At 48.4% G+C, this 22,420-nt stretch overlaps 1 protein-coding gene across 2 annotated transcripts in view; it reads left to right on the top strand.

The window, feature by feature from the left end:
* Positions 1-22,420, top strand: part of ITGB7 (integrin subunit beta 7) — a 25,318-nt gene continuing 2,898 nt past the window's right edge. For both annotated transcript variants that reach the window (XM_066258602.1, XM_066258603.1), the window contains exons 1-18: positions 1-58; positions 3,034-3,175; positions 5,328-5,453; positions 9,200-9,329; positions 9,434-9,600; positions 13,022-13,225; positions 15,243-15,444; positions 15,527-15,697; positions 16,412-16,653; positions 17,250-17,408; positions 17,676-17,771; positions 17,931-18,020; positions 19,438-19,584; positions 19,894-20,087; positions 20,453-20,676; positions 20,910-21,129; positions 21,265-21,473; positions 21,792-21,952. In XM_066258602.1, the coding sequence (XP_066114699.1) occupies positions 13,025-13,225; positions 15,243-15,444; positions 15,527-15,697; positions 16,412-16,653; positions 17,250-17,408; positions 17,676-17,771; positions 17,931-18,020; positions 19,438-19,584; positions 19,894-20,087; positions 20,453-20,676; positions 20,910-21,129; positions 21,265-21,473; positions 21,792-21,952 (2,316 nt within the window). In that variant the 5' untranslated portion in view covers positions 1-58; positions 3,034-3,175; positions 5,328-5,453; ... (1 more) ...; positions 9,434-9,600; positions 13,022-13,024. The remainder of the gene's footprint in view (positions 59-3,033; positions 3,176-5,327; positions 5,454-9,199; positions 9,330-9,433; positions 9,601-13,021; positions 13,226-15,242; positions 15,445-15,526; positions 15,698-16,411; positions 16,654-17,249; positions 17,409-17,675; positions 17,772-17,930; positions 18,021-19,437; positions 19,585-19,893; positions 20,088-20,452; positions 20,677-20,909; positions 21,130-21,264; positions 21,474-21,791; positions 21,953-22,420) is intronic.

A 22,420-nucleotide genomic window follows, 5' to 3' on the forward strand; every position in this document is an offset into this window, starting at 1 on the left:
AGATCAGTACACAAAGGCTGCTGCTGCTGCTGGAGGAAGGGCTGCTCTGCTCCCACCTGTGAGTACCATGGCACCAGCCCTTCTGCCTCTCCTTCCTAGTCCAGGCCTCACCTTGTGACAGCCTCCTGCGAAGAGGGTTCTGACCTGAAGATACCCAGAATTCAGTTGAAACTTGAGAAATTTCTGAACTCTCTTCTGCATCCCTAAGATCCCCTCTCTTGTCCCCTTCTCCAGTTTCATAAGCCCTCCTCCCCACCTATCTCTCTTGCATCAGTTTCCCAAGAATGGGGCTGGAGGGAGGAAAAGGAGGTGAGGGAATTTATGAGTGCTATCATCTGAATGCCTGCCATGTGCCAAGGTTTTGTCAACGTAGGGTTCTCCCAATATTACTTCCCCAGCTGCCATCCCTGCTGCTTAATGAGCTGTGTGTGTGTGGCACGTGCGCAGTTTGCAGGGATCCTCCACCCAGGAGACACCTTGCCCAAGGAACCTCGGTCACAGATCCTACACTCCTGGGAAACTGGAGCCCAGTGCCTCAGTTCCCTTTCCTCCTGGTGACTCCGAGTGGCTGGCAGATGGTTCTGCTTGACTTGGAATGATCTGGATGAATTGGGAAGCTGTCCGGCTTCTCAGCTGCCGAGGGAACAGTAGGGTGTGTATTGGAATCAAAATTGAGTCCTGGATAATGGGACAACCACCGAAGGAGAGAAGGGACACTAAAGAAGACTTACCTCACCCCCCACCCCCAACCAAGGAAAAAGAAAGGGGGTTAGGTAGAGGCTATTGGGGCTGCTTGGGGAGAGGGCACTACTTTTGATGATGGTGGAACCTGGTTTGGAGGGAAGGAAAGCAGCAAACCAACCATGTGGCCTGACCTGTCTCAGTTCCTGTTCTGCCTCTAGAGCACTGTGTTACCTTGTCAAGTCACCACTATGGGCTTCAAGTTTTCATTTGTAGAAATAGGGGGTTGAAGTAGAAGGTGCTGTCATTCTATGGTTAGAATCAGAAAAAGAAGCAAAATAAAGGACTATGACTAAATAAAGAGAAAAGCAGCAGAGAGATGTAATCAAATTTTTGAATAGGAAGTGGAGAGTGAGGCAGATTAAGAGAAGTGGCAGGTGGCCTTGGCTAGATAGCTCCATTGGTTAGAGAGTCGTCCTGAAGTACATTAGTTGTCAGTTAGATCCCAGGTCAGGGCACGTACAGGAACAGATTAATATTCTCTCTCTGGCTCTCAAATCAATAAAAATAAAAAATAAAAAAGGACATGGCAGGTCATGTATGCATAAGGAAGGGAGAATAAGGAGGAAGAAGGAATTAGGAGAAGGGGACTGGGGTGGACTGTCCAGGAAATCCCAGGACCCCCTTTAGGGGAAATGAATGGGACTTGATGTTTCTAGATTTATCTTGGTCAGAGAACCAGTGTGCCTTGGGAGCCCCACCTGTGAGAGATGAGTCAAAAGATGGCTTTCTGCTGCAGCATCTCCAGCCTCCCCGACCACATGCGTGCAGAGCAAGCAAGTCTGAGGTTACACTGAGGTTGAGCTCTGGGCTTGCCTCTCACAGGAGGGTGAGCCTTTGTTATATATACATTCTACGCCTGAGGCCACAGGTGGTGGTGAGCAGGACAGGTTAGTCAACGACTTGGCACCCCACCCTTTTCCCATACTCTTTGCAGAGCATCTGTATTTGAGTCTAAGTCCAGGCTGAGGAGGAGGCAGATGCTTCATGACAAAAAATTAGCTACCTTTTCTCATACATCACTGATGGGGATGTAAACTATCTCTAAGGAGGTTATGTTGGCAATACTCAGCAATATTATAAATGATACCTCTTTATTGACTTTATAAATCCTCTTCCAGGGATTTATCCTACAGATGCACTTGTACACATGTGAAATGATAAATATTTGAATTTTCACTGTGGCATTATTAATAATAGTGAACAATTAGAAACAACTTAAATCCCCATCATAAGAGATATATTTGTATATTCATACAATAGAAAACTATGTGACTGTAAAAATGAACAAGGAAGTTCTTTATTTTCTTGGGTAGTAGGATCTCTAAGAAAAGTAGTTAAAAGAAAAAAAGTAAGATGCAAAACTGTGTAAAGTATTCTACCATTGTAAAAGTCTACCATTTGATTCTACACACACACACACACACACACACACACATTAGTTTGTATATACATAAACCAATCTCTAGAAAGAGTATAAGCAACAAAAGATAATAATAAATGATGATTATTTTTAAAAAAATTTAGTGGGCCTGACCTGTGGTGGTGCAGTGGATAAAGTGTCGACCTGGAACGCTGAGGTTGCCAGTTCAAAATCCTGGCCTTGTCTGGTCAAGGCACATATGGGAGTTGAAGCTTCCTGCTCCTCCCCCCCTTCTCTCTCTCTCTCTCTCTCTCTCTCTTCCCCCCCCTAAAATGAATAAATAAATAAAAATAATTTAAAAAAATTTTAGTGGTTGTTTTTAGTGAAAGAGGAAAGGAGAGAGAGAGAGACAGAAACAGTGATCTGTTCCTGTGTGTGCCTTGACTAGGGATCAAACTGGCAACCTCTGTGCTTCTAGATGATGTTCTAACCAACTGAGATATCCAGCCAGAGCAAATGATGGTTATTTATTTGGAGTGGGTGTGGAAAAGGGTGGATGGGGGATAGGACTAAGAGATTTCTCACTATCTTATTTAACTTTGATTCTTTTTATTGTGGTAAAATACACGTAAAATGTATCATTTTAACCATTTTAAGTATAAAATTCAGTGGCATTAAGTCCATTCACAATGCTGTGCAACCATAAACACTATCTAGTTCCAGAACTTATCCTTCACCCCAAAAGGAAACTGCCTACTAAGCAGCCACTCCCCATCCTTCCCTCCTCCCCAACACCTGGGAAACACTAATCTACTTTCTGTCTCTATGAATTTGCCTAGTCAGGTTATTTCACATAAGTGGAATCATATGATATGTAGTCTTTTATTAATAGGTGGGTTTTTTTTAAAGATTTTATTTATTCATTTTAGAGAGAAGAGAGAGAGAGAGAGAGAAGGGGGAGAGGAGCAGGAAGCATCAACTCCCATATGTGCCTTGACCAGGCAAGCCCAGGGTTTTGAACTGGCGACCTCAGTGTTCCAGGTCGAAGCTTTATCCACTGCACCACCACAGGTCAGGCCCAAATATGGTCTTTTATGACTGGTTTTGTTCATTCAGCATAATGTTCAAGGTTCAATGATGTTGTAGCATGTGTCAGCACTTTGATTCGTTTTTAAGGCCAAATAATATTACATTACATGGACATACCATATTTGTTTATCCATTCATCAGTTGAGGAACATAGGTTTGTCTCCACCTTTTAGCTATTGTAAGTAGTACTTCTATGAACATTCATGTATAAGTTTTTGTTTGAACACCTGTTTTCAGTTCTTTTAGGAATACACCTAGGAGTGAAATTATTGGGTCATAGGGTAATTCTATGTCTTAACTTATTGAAGAATCACCAAACTGCTTTCTACAGTGGTTGTACCATTTTACTTTCCCATCAACAACAATGAAAGTCCCATTTTCTTTACATCCTCTTAATTAATACTTGTTTTCCATTTTTTAAATTGTAGCCATCCTAGAGAGTATAAGTGGTAGGTACCTCATTGTGGTTTTTTTTTTTTTTTTAAATTTTATTTATTTATTCATTTTAGAGAGGAGAGAGAGAGTGAGAGAGAGAGGGGGGAGGAGCAGGTAGCCTCAACTCCCATATGTGCCTTAGACCAGGCAAGTGCAGGGTATTGAACTGGCGACCTCAGCATTCTAGGTTGACGCTTCATCCACTGCGCCACCACAGGCCAGGCCTCATTGTGGTTTTGATTTTCATTTTCCTGACATCTAATGGTGTTGAGCATCTTTTTATGTCTTGTTGGCCATTTGTCTATCTTCTTTAAAGAAATGTCTATTTAAATCCTTTGCCCTGTCTGACCTGTGGTGGCACAGTGGACAAAATATTGACCTGAAAAGCTGAGGTCACCGGTTCAAAAACCCTGAACTTGCCTAGTCAAGGAACATATGGGAGTTGAGGCTTCCTGTTTCTCCCCCCCTTCTCTCACTCTCTCTCTTTCTTCTCTAAAATGAATATAAAGTCTTAAAAAAAATAAAAACAGGCCCTGGCCGGTTGGCTCAGCGGTAGAGCATCGGCCTGGCGTGCGGGGGACCCGGGTGCGATTCCAGGCCAGGGCACATAGGAGAAGCGCCCATTTGCTTCTCCACCCCCCCTTCCTCTCTGTCTCTCTCTTCCCCTCCCGCAGCCAAGGCTCCATTGGAGCAAAGATGGCCTGGGCGCTGGGGATGGCTCCTTGGCCTCTGCCCCAGGCGCTAGAGTGGCTCTGGTCGCGGCAGAGTGACGCCCCAGAGGGGCAGAGCATTGCCCCCTGGTGGGCAGAGCGTTGCCCCTGGTGGGCGTGCCAGGTGGATCCCGGTCGGGCGCATGCGGGAGTCTGTCTAACTGTCTCTCCCCGTTTCCAGCTTCAGAAAAATACAATAAATAAATAAATAAATAAATAAAATAAAAAATAAAAACAAGCCTGACCAGGCAGTGATGCAGTGGACAGAATGTCAGACTGCAATGCGGATGACCCAGGTTCGAAATCCTGTTGCCGGCTTGAGTGCGGGCTCATCTGGCTTGAGCAAGGCTCACCAGCTTGAGCCCAAGGTCGCTGACTTGAGCAAGGTTGCAATCAGTCTGCTGTAGCCCCCAGGTCAAGGCACATATGAGAAAGCAATCAATGAACAACTAAGGTGCCGCTACGAAGAGTTGATGCTCCTCATCTCTCTCTGTTCCTGTCCCTCTCTCTGTCTCTGTTACACACACACACAAAAAAACAAATTAAAAAAATAAAAATAAATACTTTGCTCTTTTTTTTTTTTCTGAAGCTGGAAACGGGGAGAGACAGTCAGACAGACTCCCACATGCGCCCGACCGGGATCCACCCGGCATGCCCACTAGGGGCGACGCTCTGCCCACCAGGGGGCAATGCTCTGCCCCTCCGGGGCGTCGCTCTGCCGCAACCAGAGCCACTCTAGCGCCTGGGGCAGAGGCCAAGGAGCCATCCCCAGCGCCCGGGCCATCTTTGCTCCAATGGAGCCTTGGCTGCGGGAGGGGAAGAGAGAGACAGAGAGGAAGGGGGGGGGGGTGTGGAGAAGCAAATGGACGCTTCTCCTATGTGCCCTGGCTGGGAATCGAACCTGGGTCCCCCGCACGCCAGGCCGACGCTCTACCGCTGAGCCAACCGGCCAGGGCCTGCTCATTTATTTTTAATTCATTAATTTTCAGAGAGAAAGGAGGGAGAGAGAAGGAGGGGAGAAGAAGAAAACAAACTCCCATACGTACCTTGACCAGGACAAGGGTTTCAAACTGGTGATCTCAGCGGCCAACACTTTATCCACTGCACCATCACAGGTCAGTCCCTTTGTCCATTTTTAAATAGGGTTGTTGGCCCTGGCCAGTTGGCTCAGCGGTAGAGCATCAGCCCTGCATGTGATAGTCCCAGGTTTGATTCCCGGTCAGGGCACACAGGAAAAGAGACCACCTGCTTCTCCTCACTCCATCTGTCTTTCCCTCCTGCAGCCATGGCTTGAATGGTTTCGAGCAAAGTTGGCTCCGAGGCCTAAGTGTCAGGTGCTAAAATAGCTCTATTCCTGAGCAATGGAGCAAGGGCCCCAGATGGGCAGAGCATCACTCCCTAATGGACTCGCTGGGTGGATCTCAATGGGCGTGTATGCGGGAGTCTGTCTCTGCCTCCCATCTCTCACATAATATTTTTTAAAAAATAAATAAATAGGGTTATCTTTTTGTTGATGAATTATAAGAGTTATTTATATATTATAGATTATCAGATATATGATTTGTAAATATTTTCTCCCATTCTGTGGCCTGTCATTTCACTCTCTTGATAATATCTTTTTTTAAATGTCGGTTTTTCTTTTAATTGATGATTTTAGAGAGACATAGTACAGAGGAGGAGAGAGAACCATTTATTTGTTGTTTCACTTAGTTGTGAATTCATTAGCTGCTCCTCCTATGTGCTTTGACCAGGTATCTTTTTTTAAATTATTTATTTATTTTTTATTTTTTTACAGAGACAGAGTCAGAGAGAGGGATAGATAGGGACAGACAGACATGGAGAGAAATGAGAAGCACCAATCATCAGTTTTTCGTTGTGGCACTTTAGTTGTTCATTGATTGCTTTCTCATCATATGTGCCTTGACCGTGGGGTTACAGCAGACCTAGTAACCCTTGCTCAAGCCAGCGACCTTAGGTCCAAGCTAGTGAGCTTTTTGCTCAAACCAGATGAGCCCGCGCTCAAGCTGGTGACTTCGGAGTTTTGAACCTGGATCCTCCGCATCCCAGTCTGACGCTCTATCCACTGCGCCACCGCCCGGTCAAGCAACCAGGTATCTTTTTTTTTTTTTTTTTTTTTTTCTTTTTCTCTGAAGCTGGAAACAGGGAGAGACAGTCAGACAGACTCCCGCATGCGCCCGACCGGGATCCACCAGGCACGCCCACCAGGGGGCGACGCTCTGCCCACCAGGGGGTGATGCTCTGCCCATCCTGGGCGTCGCCATGTTGCGACCCTCCTGGGTGTCGCCATGTTGCGACCAGAGCCACTCTAGCGCCTGGGGCAGAGGCCACAGAGCCATCCCCAGCACCTGGGCCATCTTTGCTCCAATGGAGCCTTGGCTGCGGGAGGGGAAGAGAGAGACAGAGAGGAAGGCGCAGCGGAGGGGTGGAGAAGCAAATGGGCGCTTCTCCTATGTGCCCTGGCCGGGAATCGAACCCAGGTCCTCCGCACGCTAGGCCGACGCTCTACCGCTGAGCCAACCGGCCAGGGCCCAGGTATCTTTTGATGTACAAAATTTTTTAATTTTGTCCTGGTTGGAAGGCTCATTGGTTAAACTGCAGTGGTTGGCAAACTCATTAGTCAACAGATCCAAATATCAACAGTACAACGATTAAAATTTCTTTTGAGAGCCAAATTTTTTATTATTTATTTTATTTTATTTTATTTTTTTTATTTTTTTATTTTTTTTTATTTTAGAGAGGAGAGAGAGAGAGAGAGAGAGAGAGAGAGAGAGAGAGACGGGGGGAGGAGCTGGAAGCATCAACTCCCATATGTGCCTTGACCAGGCAAGCCCAGGGTTTTGAACCGGCGACCTCAGCATTTCCAGGTCGACACTTTATCCACTGAGCCACCACAGGTCAGGCCTATTTTATTTTTTTACAGAGTCAGAGAGAGGGATAGATAGGAACAGACAGACAGGAACGGAGAGAAGCATCAATCATCAGTTTTCGTTGTGACACCTTAGTTGTTCATTGATTGCTTTCTCTTATGTGCCTTGACCATGGGCCTTCAGCAGACTGAGTGACCCCTTGTGGAGCCAGTGACCTTGGGTCTAAGCTAGTGAGCTTTGAGAGCCAAATTTCTTAAACTTAAACTATATAGGTAGGTACATTCTTTATCGAGGTAGCACCCGCACGTGGTATTTTGTGGAAGAGCCACACTCAAGGGGCCAAAGAGCGCATGTAGCTTGTGAGTCGCAGTTTGCCGACCAGCAGGTTAAAGCATCATCCCAAAGTGCAGAGGTTGCAGGTTCTATCCTGGGTCAGGGCATATACAGGAACAGATCAATGTTCCTCTCTCTCTCTCTCTCTCTCTTCCTCTGTCACTAAAATCAGTATATTTTTAAAAATGAAGTTTTAATTTTTTTTTTTTTATTAAGTGAGAGGTGGGAGGCAGGGAGACAGAGACCGACCCAGTGGGGTGCTTGGATCTACCCGGCAAGCCCCCTCCAGGGCAATGCTTTACCCATCTGGGACCACTGCTCCATTGCTTGGCAACAGAGCTATTTCAGCACCTGAAGTGAGGCCATGGAGCCATCCTCAGCACTCTGGGCCAAACTGCTCAAACCATTCGAGCCATGGCTGTGGGAGGGGAGAAGAGAGAGAGAAGGGGAGAGAGAGGGGTGGAGAAGATGGTCACTTCTCCTGTATGCTCTGACCAGAAATCAAACTTGGGACTTACACATGCCTGGCCAATGTTCTACCGCTGAGCCAACCGGCCAGGGCTAAGTTTTAAATTTGATGAAGCTCAATTTATCTATTTATTTATTTTGTTGCTTGTGCTTTAAAAAATTTACTTTCCCCACAGAGTTGAGAGAGAGAAGCAACTCTTTGTTCTACTTATTTGTTCAATTTAGTTGTGCACTCATTGTTTCTCATATATGCCCTGACCAGGAATTGAACCCACAACCTTGGTGCACCAGGACAAAGCTCTATCCATTGAACAACCCAGCCAGGTCTACTGGTTGTGCTTTTGGTGTCATAGCTAAGAATCCACAGCCAAGTCCAAAATCACAAAGATTTATCCCTACATTTTCTCCTAAGAGTTTATAGTTTAAGCACTTTTTTTTTCTTCATTTCCCAAGTGAGAGGAGGGGAGATAGAAAGACAGATTCCTGCAGGCGCCCTGATGGGGTATTCACCCTGCAACCCAGTCTGGGGCTGATGCTCTACCCATCTATGGCCATGCTTGCAACTGAGCTATTTTTAGCGCCTGAGGTGAAGGCTCCATGGAGCCATCCTCAGCTCCAGGTGATGCAGGGATGCGCTGGAACCAATCAAGCCATGGCTGCGGGATGGGAAAAGAGAGTGAGAGAGAGAAGGGGGAGGGGTGGAGAAGCAAATGGTTGCTTTTCCTGTGTGCTCTGACTGGGAATCAAACCTGGGACATCCATAAGTGGGGCTGACGCTCTACCACTGAGCCAACTGGCCAGGGCCACTCTTTTAAGGCCTTTGATTCATTTTCAGTTAATTTTTGTATATGTTGTGAGGTAGGAGTCCAACATTATTTACATGTAAATATCCAGGTATCCCACTATCATCTGTTGAAGACTATTTTTTTCTTATTAAATAGTTTTGGCACCTTTGTTGTAAATCAATTGGCCATAAATGGATGGATTTATTTCTGGACTCTCAATTCTATTCCATGAATCTATATGCCTGTCCTTATGCCATCACCATACTGTCTTACAACATTGGGAAGAGTGAGTCTTCCTGCTTTGTTCTTTTTCAAGATTGCTTTGGCTATTCATGCAATTCCATATGAATTTTATTTTATTTTTTTATTTTATTTATTCATTTTTAGAGAGGAGAGAGAAGGGGGGAGGAGCTGGAAGCATCAACTCCCATATGTGCCTTGACCAGGCAAGCCCAGGGTTTCGAACTGGTGACCTCAGCATTTCCAGGTCGACGCTTTATCCACTGCACCACCACAGGTCAGGCTCCATATGAATTTTAGAATCAGCTTTTCCATTTCTGTAAAAACAAAAAAAGTCCATTGAGATTTAACCTTTTGATTTTCTTTTTTTTTTTTTTTTAGATTTTATTTATTGATTTTAGAGAGAGGAGAGAGAAAGAGGGGAAGAAGTGGGAAGCATCAACTTGTAGTAGTTGCTCCCTGTATGCACCTTGACCTGGCAAGCCTGGGGCTTCAAACCAGTGACCTCAGCATTCCAAGTTGAAGCTTTATGCACTGCACCACCACAGGTCAGGCATAACTTTTTTATTCTCTTTCTTTTTCTTTCTTTCTTTCTTTCTTTCTTTCTTTCTTTCTTTCTTTCTTTCTTTCTTTCTTCCTTCCTTCCTTCCTTCCTTCCTTCCTTCCTTCCTTCCTTCCTTCCTTCCTTTCTCTCTTTCTCTTTTTCTCTCTTTCTCTCTTTCTTTCTTTATTTTGAGGATGGCAGAGAAAAAGAGGAACATTGAGCTGTTCCTGTATGTGCCCTGACGGGAATTCAACTGGCAAGCTCTGCGCTCCAGGATGAGGTTGCAACCAACAAAGCTATCCAGCCAGGGCTTAATTTTTTATTTTATTTATTTATTTATTTATTTATTTATTTATTTATTTATTTATTTATTTATTTAAATAGAGACAGAGAGAGGAAGGAAGGGTGATGGGAGGGGGAAGGGAAGCATTCATTTCCTGTTCTACACAGTCATGCATTTACTGGTTGCTTCCTGAGTGTACCCTGATTGTGATCAAACCTGCAACCTTGCTGTTTTGGTTGGAAGATCTTAATCAACTGAACTAACCAGCCACAGCAACTTTTTGCTATTTAAATCATGTTAATAGATTGCTTATTCAAAATTTTAATTAAGCTCTGGCCAGTTCATTTAGTGGTAGAGTGTCAGCCCAGCGTGTGGATGTCCCAGGTTTGTCCCCAGTCAGGGCACACAGGAGAAGCACCCATCTGCTTTCTCTCCCCTTCTCCCCCGGTCCCCTTTGCCTTTCCTCCTCTCACTTAATAAAAAAAAAAAAGTTTTAAAATTAATAAGTTTTTTTTTTAATTTTTAATTTTATTTTATTTATTCATTTTTAGAGAGGAGAGAGAGAGGGAGAGAGAGAGATAGAGAGGGAGAGAGAGAGGAGGGGGGAGGAGCTGGAAGATTAACTCCCATATGTGCCTTGACCAGGCAATCCCAGGGTTTCAAACCGGCGACCTCAGCATTTCCAGGTCGACGCTTTATCCACCGCGCCACCACAGGTCAGGCCAAAATTAATAAGTTTTTTAAAATCAGAAATTTGGCTGGTCTTCCTTAAAGGTTATTCCCAGAATTACCCTGCCTTCAGGCTCTCTACTCTAGATTCTCTTTGTGCAAAGTAAAGAGAACATTCTACCACCCCTTGCCCTTCTTTCTTTTGTTATCAGACCTTTAGAAAGTTCTTATGATCTCATCTTTTTTCCTCTTGGTACCATGTTAATCAAATACAGCTAACCTTCCTTGCCTCTTTTCTCAAATCCCTTTATCTGTTCTAGCTTTCTTTCTTCTCATTCTTACTCCCTGACTTTCGCTCCTTACTTAGAGCCTCTGACCCACTTCCCTTTTATAGAATTAAAGATTATAAAAGCTACAAAAGGCCCTAGCCGGTTGGCTCAGTGGTAGAGCGTCGGCCTGGCATGCAGGGGTCCCGGGTTCGATTCCTGGCCAGGGCACACAGGAGAAGCGCCCATCTGCTTCTTCATCCCTCCCCCTCTCCTTCCTCTCTGTCTCTCTCTTCCCCTCCCACAGCCGGGGCTCCATTGGAGCAAAGTTGGCCTGGGCACTGAGGATGGCTCTGTGGCCTCTGCCTCAGGCACTAGAATGGCTATGGTCGCAACAGAGCAATGCCCCAGATGGGCAGAGCATCGCCCCTTGGTGGGTGTGCCGGGTGGATCCTGGTCGGGCGCATGCGGGAGCCTGTCTGACTGCCTCCCTGTTTCCAACTTCAGAAAAATACAAAAAACAAACAAGGCCTGACCTGTGGTGGCGCAGTAGATAAAGCATCGACCTGGAAATGCTGAGGTCGCTGGTTCGAAACCCTGGGCTTGCCTGGTCAAGGCACATATGGGAGTTGATGCTTCCAGCTCCTCCCCTGTCTCTCTCTCCTCTCTAAAAATAAATAAATAAAATAAAATAAATTTAAAAAAAAAACCGAAAAAAAAACCCATCAAAAACAAAAAGATACAAAAGTTGTCAGATTAACCTGACCTGTGGTGGTGCAGTAGATAAAGCGTCGACCTGGAAATGCTGAGGTCACCGGTTTGAAACCCTGGGCTTGCCTGGTCAAGGCACATATGGGAGTTGATGCTTCCAGCTCCTCCCCCCTTCTCTCTCTCTCTCTGTCTCTCTCCCTCTCTCTGTCCTCTCTAAAAATGAATAAATAAAATAAAATAAAAAAATTAAAAAAAAAAAAGTTGTCAGATTATTCAACACCCTCACTTTACACATGTGGAAACTAAGGTTCAGAGTGAAAGTCATTCCTGTCACATAGCCAGAGAGTGACTGAGGCAGGACCAGAATCTTTTTTATTTTTATTTTTATTTTTTTTATTTTTATTTTTTTCTGAAGCTGGAAACGGGGAGAAACAGACAGACTCCCACATGCGCCCGACCAGGATCCACCCAGGACGCCCACCAGGGGCTGACGCTTTGCCCACCAGGGGGCGATGCTCTGCCCCTCTGGGGCTTCGCTCTGCCGCAACCAGAGCCACTCTAGCGCCTGGGGCAGAGGCCAAGGAGCCATCCCCAGCGCCCGGGCCATCTTTGCTTCAATGGAGCCTTGGCTGCGGGAGGGGAAGAGAGAGACAGAGAGGAAGGAGGGGGGGGTGGAGAAGCAAATGGGCGCTTCTCCTATGTGCCCTGGCCTGGAATCGAACCCGGGTCCCCCGCAAGCCAGGCTGATGCTCTACCGCTGAGCCAACCGGCCAGGGCCTCCTTCCTGCCATTTTGAAGAAATTGCTGACTTCACAGGGGGAAGTGAAACTTTGAAAAGAGATAAAGAGTTGGGGTAGAGTTTTTTTGTTTGTTTTGTTTTTTCCATTGATTTGAGAGAGTGAGAGAAAGAAGCATCAACTCATTGTTTCACTTAGTTGTTCCATTTAGCTGTGCACTCATTGGTCGCTTCCCTGTGTGCCCCGACTGGGGACTGAAACTATGACCTTGGTGCACCAGGATGACATTCTATCCACTGAGCAATCCAGCCAGGCCCTAGGGTAGCGTTTGTTTGTTTGTTTGTTTGTTTGTTTTACAAAGACAGAGAGTGAGTCAGAGAGAGGGATAGACAGAGACAGATCATTAGTTTTTTATTGCACGTTGCAACACCTTAGTTGTTCATTGATTGCTTTCTCATAATGTGCCTGACCGCGAGCCTTCAGCAGACTGAGTAACCCCGTGCTCGAGCCAGAGACCTTGGGCTCAAGCTGGTGGGCTTTTGCTCAAACCAGATGAGCCCGTGCTCAAGCTGGCAACCTCAGGGTCTTGAACCTGGGTCCTCTGCATCCCAGTCCGACGCTCTATCCACTGCGCCACCGCCTGGTCAGGCCCTAGGGTAGCGTTTTGAGAGAGACAACCACAAGTTAAGTTTAGAGGACTGAGAGCTTAGGGGGGTCCTCCCTAATGATCCATATGTCTCCTTTTATGTCCTATTACAGACCATGGTGGCTTTGTCAGTGGTCCTTGTTTTCCTGCTGGTTCTGAGCAGAAGTAAGAGTGAATTGGACACCAAGATCTCATCCTTAGGGGAGGCCACAGAATGGGGGGATCCTGATCTGTCCATGCTGGGATCCTGCCAGCCAGCCCCTTCCTGCCAGAAGTGTATCCTCTCACATCCAAGCTGTGCATGGTGCAAGCAACTGGTAAAGATGGGCCTGTGGCCTTTGAACCATGTGGAGGTGTATATGGAGCCTGGATATGGCTGTATGAATGTGTGGGCACAACTGTGATTTTTCTGGGTGCACTCTTCAGCCCTTTGTGTGACTGAGTTTGTGTACATAAGACTCTGGTGTGTGATTGCATATTTGTGTGCATAAACACGCATGAGAGACTCCTGTGCATGTATGTTTATGTCTGTATTTATATTTGTGTGTATATGGACAAGATTTATGACTATGATTTGGAGGAAGTATGTTCTTATTGAAACTCACACTTGTGTATAGGTGGAGGTGTACATGTACATATGTGAGAAAGTTTTTCAGCTTTGTCTGCTATAACAAAATACCATAGATGGGTTGGCTTAAACAACAGGAATTTATTTCTCACAGTTCTGGAGGCTGGAAAGTCCAAGGCCTAGGTGTCAGCAGATTTGGTTCCTGGCAAGAGCTCTCTTCCTGGTTTACAGATGGGCTTCAGATAAGCTCTCTTGTGTCTCTTCTTATAACAGCACTAATCCCATCATGAGATTTCTACTCTCATGACCTCATCTAACCCTCATTTCTTCTCGGAGGCCCTATCTCCAACTACCATCACATTGGGGGTTAATCCAGAGCAGAAAGTGTGTGGCCGAGTTTTTGAGTCTGTGTTGGGGGGCAGCCGGGATATGTTCCTAGGTATCTATCAGCCTGTGACTAGGAAGGTAGAAAGAAGGGGAGGGGTTGGAAACCTGTGAGTTTGGGCAAGAGGCGTGAGCTACCTTAGTGGCCAAGAGGGATGCTGGGGAGTGGGTGTTTTCCGGCTGGTGAAACAAGGTTGTTCTTTGTTTATGCCTTAAAGCAGGGGTCTCAAACTTGCGGCCCGCCGAACAATTTTGTGCGACCCGCAGACTAATCCACGAAGTTCAAAATATTTTGGATAAAATTAAGTAAGCCTAGGGGCCTACTTGTATTTTTCATTTCTCTAACATCCTAGCTAGATATTAGCTTAGTTAACAGCAGTTGTGATGCGAACTACAGTTTCTGGTCGTTTTGTGACACTGAGTAAACTGCATGTACGATTGTGCTTGTTGTACTGATTTTTTTTTTGTTTTCAACTGCAGTGAGATAAGTGTTGTGTAACAGTTGCCTTTTGTAGACCTAGTGCGGCTGTGATCTTGCTCTGCGGCCCACATGCTGAGTTGAGTTTGAGACCCCTGCCTTAAAGAGACAGGACTTATAGAGTGGTAGAGCATGATGGATGCCTGAGATGGGGGTGGGGCAGAACATTCACAGAAAAATGGAGTTAGATGAGATATGAGTTGAGGGCAAACTCACTAGGAGGCAGAGCTACAGAGGTTGAGCAGGCCCAGGAGAAAGGCACATAGTGAATCTGAGAGGATCAAAAGGGAAGACAGCTTGCAGGAGGCAGAGAGCGGAGGGGTCAGGTGAGGGCTCTTGGGACAGTCTGTGTATGTCTGCCTCCTGCAATCCCCAGACCAGAGTCAGGCACGCGCCTGCTGAGAAGCCACTCTAACCATTTCCTTCCTCTGTGGCTTCCCAGCCAGTCCCAGGGGTTCCAGACATATTGAGAGAAATGGTGTCTCCTCTTCTGTCCCTATCCTTTCCCTTTCTCAGGAACTGTAGGTCTTAGTCTGAACCCCTTCCCATTTTGGCCAGAGCAAGCAGGGAAGGTTGGACTAGGAGGCAGGGCTCCTCCTTTTTTGAGATTCTCAACAGGAAGTCTGTAGCCCTAGGGGAAGGGGAATGGTAGGTGGTTGGGGAAAAGAGGGAGTGAGATAAGGGAAGAGAAGAGAGGGTGCTATAGGAAGTGGGCTCTGACAAGAAAGAAAGGGTTAGTGGTTCGAGGACAGCTGTGGAAGGAAGGAGAGGGGAGGGAATCAGAGAGGCTCAAGGAGTTGACTGAGAAGGGAGCATTTAAAAATGGCTGGTATTGCAGGCTGGGAGCAGGGTTGGGTGGTCTGCAGGGGGACTAGGGTCCCGACGTGTCTACCCTTGGGTTCAGAACTTCACAGCATCCGGGGAGGCGGAGTGGCGGCGCTGCTCCCGGCGGGAGGAGCTGCTGGCTCGGGGTTGCCCCCCAGAGGAACTGGAGGAACCTCATGGCCAACAGAAGGTGCTACAGGACAAGCCGCTCAGCCAGGGCACCCGGGGAGAGGGGGCCACCCAATTGGCACCGCAGCGGGTGCGGGTCACACTGCGTCCGGGTGAGTGAGGGGCCGCAGCGTGGGGCAGAGGTCTGGGAGCGGATCCGAATGCGCCCTGCTGACCTCCACCGCCCTGCCCCAGGGGAGCCCCAGCAGCTCCGTGTCCACTTCCTCCGTGCCGAGGGTTACCCTGTGGACCTGTATTACCTTATGGACCTGAGCTACTCCATGAAAGACGACCTGGAGTTCGTGCGCCAGCTCGGGCATGCCCTGCTGGTGCAACTGCAGGAGGTCACCCATTCTGTGCGCATCGGTGAGCCCAGCACTGCCCCACCACCTACCAGCCCTCTGCCTCTAATTTTAACCGCCTTAGCCTCTGCCAACGTCCTGGACACTCAAGGGTCCCTCCTGCCATCTCCCAGTTTTTAATAGGCCACAGGTTGCTGACATCTCTCCCTAAGGACATCCATTCTCTAGATAAGACCTGGAAGGGATTTAAGAGACTGTTCAGTAGGACTACTCATTTTACAGGAAGAGTAATTGAGGCCCAGAGTATGGAGAGACTGGTTCAGATAGCTTCCAGGGGTCAGGCAGTGCCCTAGACTTCCCAACTCAGGATACTGCCCCGATGCCACTGTCTCATGCCCCTGTCTCTTGGAGAAGGTCCCGGGCTGCATATTCTGTGCTTATCTCCTCCTTTGCCTCAATGCTGCTACTACACCCTACACCCCACCTTCCTCCATAACTTTCAGGAAACTGCTGCCTGACCCCCACTGTGTCCTCCTCTTAATCTCCTCCCTTCTCCATTTACCCGAGTTGGTGGATTCAGCCCTTTGCCCCTGCCAGGTACAGAATCCCTGTCCTCTAGGAACACCTTGTTCCCATTACCTCCTCTAAGATCACCCCTCCACACACTTCCCACACACACCCCTCCACTCCTCCCTTCCTACTCCTCAGCAGGGGCCCTTCCATCCTGCTGCTGCTGTTTAGCGACTTCTGGCATAGCTTTCACACCTCCCCCTCCCAGGCTTTGGTTCTTTCGTGGACAAAACGGTGCTGCCCTTCGTGAGCACAGTGCCCTCCAAGCTTCGCCACCCCTGCCCCACCCGGCTGGAACGCTGCCAGCCACCCTTCAGCTTTCACCATGTGCTGTCCCTGACCGGGGATGCTGAGGCCTTCGAGAGGGAAGTGGGGCGCCAGAGTGTGTCTGGCAACCTGGACTCACCTGAAGGTGGCTTTGATGCCATTCTGCAGGCTGCACTCTGCCAGGTGAGGAGCTAGGGCAGGGATTTGAATCTGGACTGTTTGGGGCCAAGACTGTCACCTGTGGTTGTGCAGTACATAATTCTAGGGTATGCCATTTGTATTAGTCACTGTAGTTTCCATATTTATTTTGACAATTTCCTAGTAAAATATCTTGAGGAAGAGGCATGTTCTTCTAATTCGAAAAAAGGCCTCTGCCTGACCTGTGGTGGCGCAGTGGATAAAGCGTCGACCTGGAAATGCTGAGGTCGCCGGTTCAAAACCCTGGGCTTGCCTGGTCAAGGCACATATGGGAGTTGATGCTTCCAGCTCCTCCCCCCCTTCTCTCTCTCTGTCTCTCTCTCTCTCTCTTCTGTCTCTCCCTCTCCTCTCTAAAATGAATAAATAAAAATAAATAAATAAAAAATTAATTAAAAAAAAAAAAAGCCTCTACTAGCAGCAACCCTGCTTTGGGGGCTAGGGAAAAGAAGCAGGGTGCTGGAGGTGGGGTATAGACAAACTGATTCAGAAGAAGGCTGGCCAAGTTCTTGGCTTTTTTCTCTGGCTGGGGTGGCTCAAGGGCTGTGCTCCAGTGCACAGCCTACCTCCCATCTCAACCCCAGAAACAGATTGGCTGGAGAAATGTGTCTCGGTTGCTGGTGTTCACTTCAGATGACACATTCCACACAGCCGGGGATGGGAAGTTGGGTGGCATTTTCATGCCCAGCGATGGGCACTGCCACTTGGACAGCAATGGCCTCTACAGTCGCAGCCCAGAGTTTGTGAGTTCCCACCTTTCCCCAACCGCTCTCCATCTGAGTCACACCTCCCCTCCTCCCAGGACCTCACCCCCCCAGCCTCATTCTCCTTACTGGTGAACACCCTGTTGTCTTCCCCACTGCTCAGACTCCCTGGGCCCTCCTCCCCTTGCCATTCTCCCAGAGCTCCTCTAGCTGGTGGAAACCCGCTTCCTGAATTTCTCGGGCTAAGGGCATCTGGCGTGTTGTGGAGGACCTGTTGTGCTCACCTTGTCTCGCTTCTTGCTCCAGGACTACCCCTCTGTGGGTCAGGTAGCCCAGGCTCTCTCTGCAGCAAACATCCAGCCCATTTTTGCTGTCACCAGTGCCACACTGCCAGTCTACCAGGTGAGAACTATCTGAATGTCAGGCCCTCCCACCCTGAGCCTCCCTCAAGTCCCTCAAAGACCCATTCTCCTCTCCCCCATATGCCCTCCTTCCAGACCCCCAGAAGCCCATTTCTCTGGAGTTGTGACCCAACATTTCTCTCAACTCCTCATAATTCAGGAGCTGAGTAAGCTGATCCCTAAGTCCGCAGTGGGGGAGCTGAGTGAGAACTCCAGCAATGTGGTACAGCTCATCATGGACGCTTATAATGTGAGGGGCCAGGGGAGGGGAGAATGGTGAGGGCGGGCATTGGGGCACGGTGGGAAGGGGCCTTCAGGAGGGTGGCAGAACTAAGAGGGAATAATTGCGTTTTGGGTGACTCTCCATGGCTCCTACCTGCGGTTTTCTTTTTTCTTTTTTTTGTATTTTTCTGAAGTTGGAAACAGGGAGGCAGTCAGAAAGACTCCTGCATGCGCCTGACCGACCGGGATCCACCCAGCACACCCACCAGGGGGCGATGTTCTGCCCATCTGGGGCATCGCTCTGTTGCAACCAGAGCCATTCTATCACCTGAAGCAGAGGCCACAGAGCCACCCTCAGCGCCCGGGCCAACTTTGCTCCAATGGAGCCTTGGCTGCGGGAGGGGAAGAGAGAGACAGAGAGGAAGGAGGGGGGAAGGGGTGGAGAAGCAGATGGGCACTTCTCCTGTGTGCCCTGGCCAGGAATTGAACCTGGGACTCCTGCACGCCAGGCTGACACTCTACCACTGAGCCAACCGGCCAGGGCCCTACCTGCGGTTTTCATATAACTGTCCTTAATAGTTTATTCACTCAGTCTATCTTACATTCATAAATCTTAAGTATCTCATTTGTGCAGAGAATGGAGCCCAGCTCTGGGCAAGAAAGAAAAGTTATATTCACTGGGAATTTATTACATGTCAAGCACTCTTCTAAGTGCACATACTGGTTGCTATCTTATTTAACCCTACTAAAATCCCTGTTTAATACCTATTTTATAGATGGAGATACAGACACAAGGAATTAAGTGACTTGCCCAATGTCACTCAGATAAAAGATAGAAGGGCTGGATTTGTACCTTAGTCAGTTTGTACATAAAGACTGTAACATCTGGAGCCTGCCTTCATTAAGCTTATAAACAATTCAGATATTCTTCATAGGTATCATAGAATTCTTAAAGGTAGAAGGAACCATAAGGATTCCTAAGTGTTTTTTGGGTTTAGGTCTTATCTCTGCAACTTCATTCTAGGCTTCTTGATGACAGGAACCATGTCATAAAACCATGGTGAGGAAATCTGAGACAATATCAAATTTTCCAGGACAAAGTCTGGGAGAATTGCCCTTTAGACCTCGTTTGTACACAGGTTATATGTCCTGATTCGGGATCTGAAAACACAGCCATTGCATGTTTACAGCACCTGGTCAGCCCCTGACCCCCAGCAGGCCCTTGCTGTAGCTGCACTGAAAAGCTGTTAGAGGCATTGGCCCCCAACACTCCCCTCAAGGTTCTCACAGGTCCTTCCTCCAGAGATGCCTCCAGACTAGGCAAAATGGAAGGAGCTCCGAGGTGGGCTGAGGGCAGGGTGCTGGCACAATTTGGAATGGCTGGAGAGGTCATGAAGTGGTGTCAAAGTCCTGCTTTCATGTGGTTACTCATTCTCTTCCCACAGAGCCTGTCATCCACAGTGACCCTTGAACACTCTCCACTCCCTCCTGGGGTCCACATCTCTTACGAATCTCAGTGTGAGGGTCATGAGACGAGGGCTGGTGAGGCTGGGGACCGGGGCCAGTGCAACCATGTCCGAATCAACCAGACGGTGAGAGCCAGTTAAGATAGGCAGAAGGAAGTGGGGGTGAGAGTGGGAAATTGAGGCAGGCAGGAAAAGATGGGGGGCAGGCACAGAGAACAATGCAAAGCATGGGGGCAGTCCTTTATCCATCCTTTCTGAAGGGGTTTATTGAGTGGTTTCTTCAAGCATGTTGCTAGGAGATGGATGTTAGCATGACTCTGTCCCTTAATTTATTAAGGAGCAGGGTTCTGGATGATCAATGGGTTTGGGATGTACGTGTGTGCACACGGGCACATGCATGATCTTAACTCTGATTTTTGCCCATCCTATCCTCAGGTGAATTTTTTGGTTACTCTCCAAGCTACCCACTGCCTCCCAGAGCCCCATCTTCTGAGGTTCCGAGCTCTTGGCTTCTCAGAGGAGCTGACTGTAGAGTTGCACACAGTGTGCAATTGTAATTGCAGTGACACGCAGCTCCCAGCTCCCCATTGCAGTGATGGCCAGGGTCACCTACAATGTGGTGTGTGCAGGTGAGGGCCTCCTGCTTCCTTTTACCTATGTGGCTCCTCACATATACAGCCTCTGTATTCCTCCGCCTCTGCCTTCCTTCCATCCTTCCACTGGGATTTCTAGACAAGTTCTTCATAGACATCCCTAGACTGCACCCTGATTTTCATCTCCCTAAGTTTCTCAGATATGCTGAGACCCTCCCTTCCACCAGGACTCCCTCTGCTCTTTTATTCCTTGGTGTTTCACTATAATATACATCCCTTCAGCCACTTGCCTATCTCCAACTCTTGTGAGATCTTGGGTTTAGGATCTTGGGAGACACAGGTCAAGGGATGGTCAAACTCTCTGACCCACCTTTCCTCCTCCCCCTATCTTCCTCTCCCAGCTGTGCCCCAGGCCGCCTGGGTAGATTCTGTGAATGCTCTGAGGCTGAGCTGTCCTCCCCAGATCTGGAATCTGGGTGCCGGGGCCCCAATGGGACAGGGCCGCTGTGTAGCGGGAAGGGACGGTGCCAGTGTGGACGCTGCAGCTGCAGTGGACAGAGCTCTGGGCGCCTGTGCGAGTGTGATGATGCCAGCTGTGAGCGACATGAGGGCATCCTCTGTGGAGGTACCTGGGAATTTTTGGAAGAAGGTTGGGGTCAGAGTGGCTCTTCCAAAGATATTTAGGCTCTGGGGCCTTCAAGGCACTAAGGGCAAGTAGAGATTCTGGAGTAAGGGCTGGAGCATGCATCTGGTATATTTGAGAGGGAATTGGATGCACAGGAACAAGTCAGCTATAGGCTGAGATGTTCATTGTGTGAGGGGAGTATGGTTGTCACCTTGTGCATGACTCTGCCTTAGGCTTTGGCCACTGCCAGTGTGGAGTGTGTCACTGTCACAACAACCGCACGGGCAGAGCATGCGAGTGCAGTGGGGACATGGACGGCTGTGTCAGTCCTGAAGGAGGGCTTTGCAGTGGGCACGGACACTGCAAATGCAACCGCTGCCACTGCTTGGATGGCTACTATGGTCCCCTTTGTGATCAGTGCCCAGGCTGCAAGACACCATGCGAGAGACACAGGTGAGGCCTCAGGTCTTGCATTTTGGGAGCAGGGGTAGAGTGGGGCTCACTGAGCCACTGCCACCTGCCTGCTTTCTTGCATGTGGTGTGGGTGACAACTGTCTAGTTGGTAACTTATTGTTGTCTACTGGACAGGGACTGTGCAGAATGTGGGGCCTTTGGAACTGGTCCCCTGGCCACCAATTGCAGCATGGCTTGTGCCCATGCCAATGTGACTTTGGCTTTGGCCCCTATCCTGGATAATGGCTGGTGCAAAGAAAGAACCCTGGACAACCACCTGTTCTTCTTCCTGGTGGAAGAGGAAGCTGGAGGCAGGGTCATGCTGAGAGTGAGACCCCGAGAGAGTAAGTGGGCAGGGATGCATTAGACATGCCTAATGGAGCCCTGGGTAGGCCTCAGATCTCAGGGTGGGCAGGTGAAGATAATGAGGAACCAGGGTAGGGGTTAAAGCAGAGCTGCAGATCCAGGCAAAAATGGAGGTAATGGATCAAGTGGACAAGGCAAAGGAACTGGGCACTGAAGATAACCCTGCTGGGTTGCCTTTGTTTTCAATGACAGGTAGGGTTGGGGAGATTGGATGGGGCTGCACACATACTGTGGGCACCTCTTGATCAAGCCCTATGCCCCAGCCCCCAGAAGTCTGTGTTGTTTCACTCCTATAGAGGGAGCAGACCACACCCGGGCCATCGTGCTAGGCTGTGTGGGGGGCATTGTTGCAGTGGGACTGGCACTGGTCCTAGCTTACCGGCTCTCAGTGGAAATCTATGACCGCCGAGAATACAGTCGCTTTGAGAAAGAGCAGCAGCAGCTCAACTGGAAGCAGGTAAGACTGCCTTGTAGTTCACTGGGCTGGGTCTTGCTTTCCTTGGTTAAAACCTTTTTCTTTATTAAAATTTTTTTTCGTCTTTTCCAAGTGGGAGAGATGATGGAAAGACAGACTCCCACATGCATCCCAACTGGGATCCTCCTAGACACCCATCTGGGGCCAATGCTCTGCCCATCTGGGGCCATGCTCGCAACTGAGCTATTTTTAGCACCTGAGGCAGATGTGCTCAAACCAATTGAGCCATGGGTGCGGAGGGGTGAGGGTGGGGGGGGGGAGAGAGAGAGAGAGAAGGGGGAGGGGGAGGGGTGGAAAAGGAGATGGTTGCTTCTCCTATGGTTGTGCCCTAACCGGGAGTCAAACCTGGGACATGCCAGGCCAACGCTCTACCACTGAGCCAACTAGCCAGCGCTAAAGCCCTCTTTGCTCCTTTTTTCACTCCACCTTCAGTCCTGACTCAATGCCTCC

The sequence above is a fragment of the Saccopteryx bilineata genome, chromosome 2 (genome assembly GCF_036850765.1).
Source record: "Saccopteryx bilineata isolate mSacBil1 chromosome 2, mSacBil1_pri_phased_curated, whole genome shotgun sequence".
NCBI lineage: Eukaryota > Metazoa > Chordata > Mammalia > Chiroptera > Emballonuridae > Saccopteryx > Saccopteryx bilineata.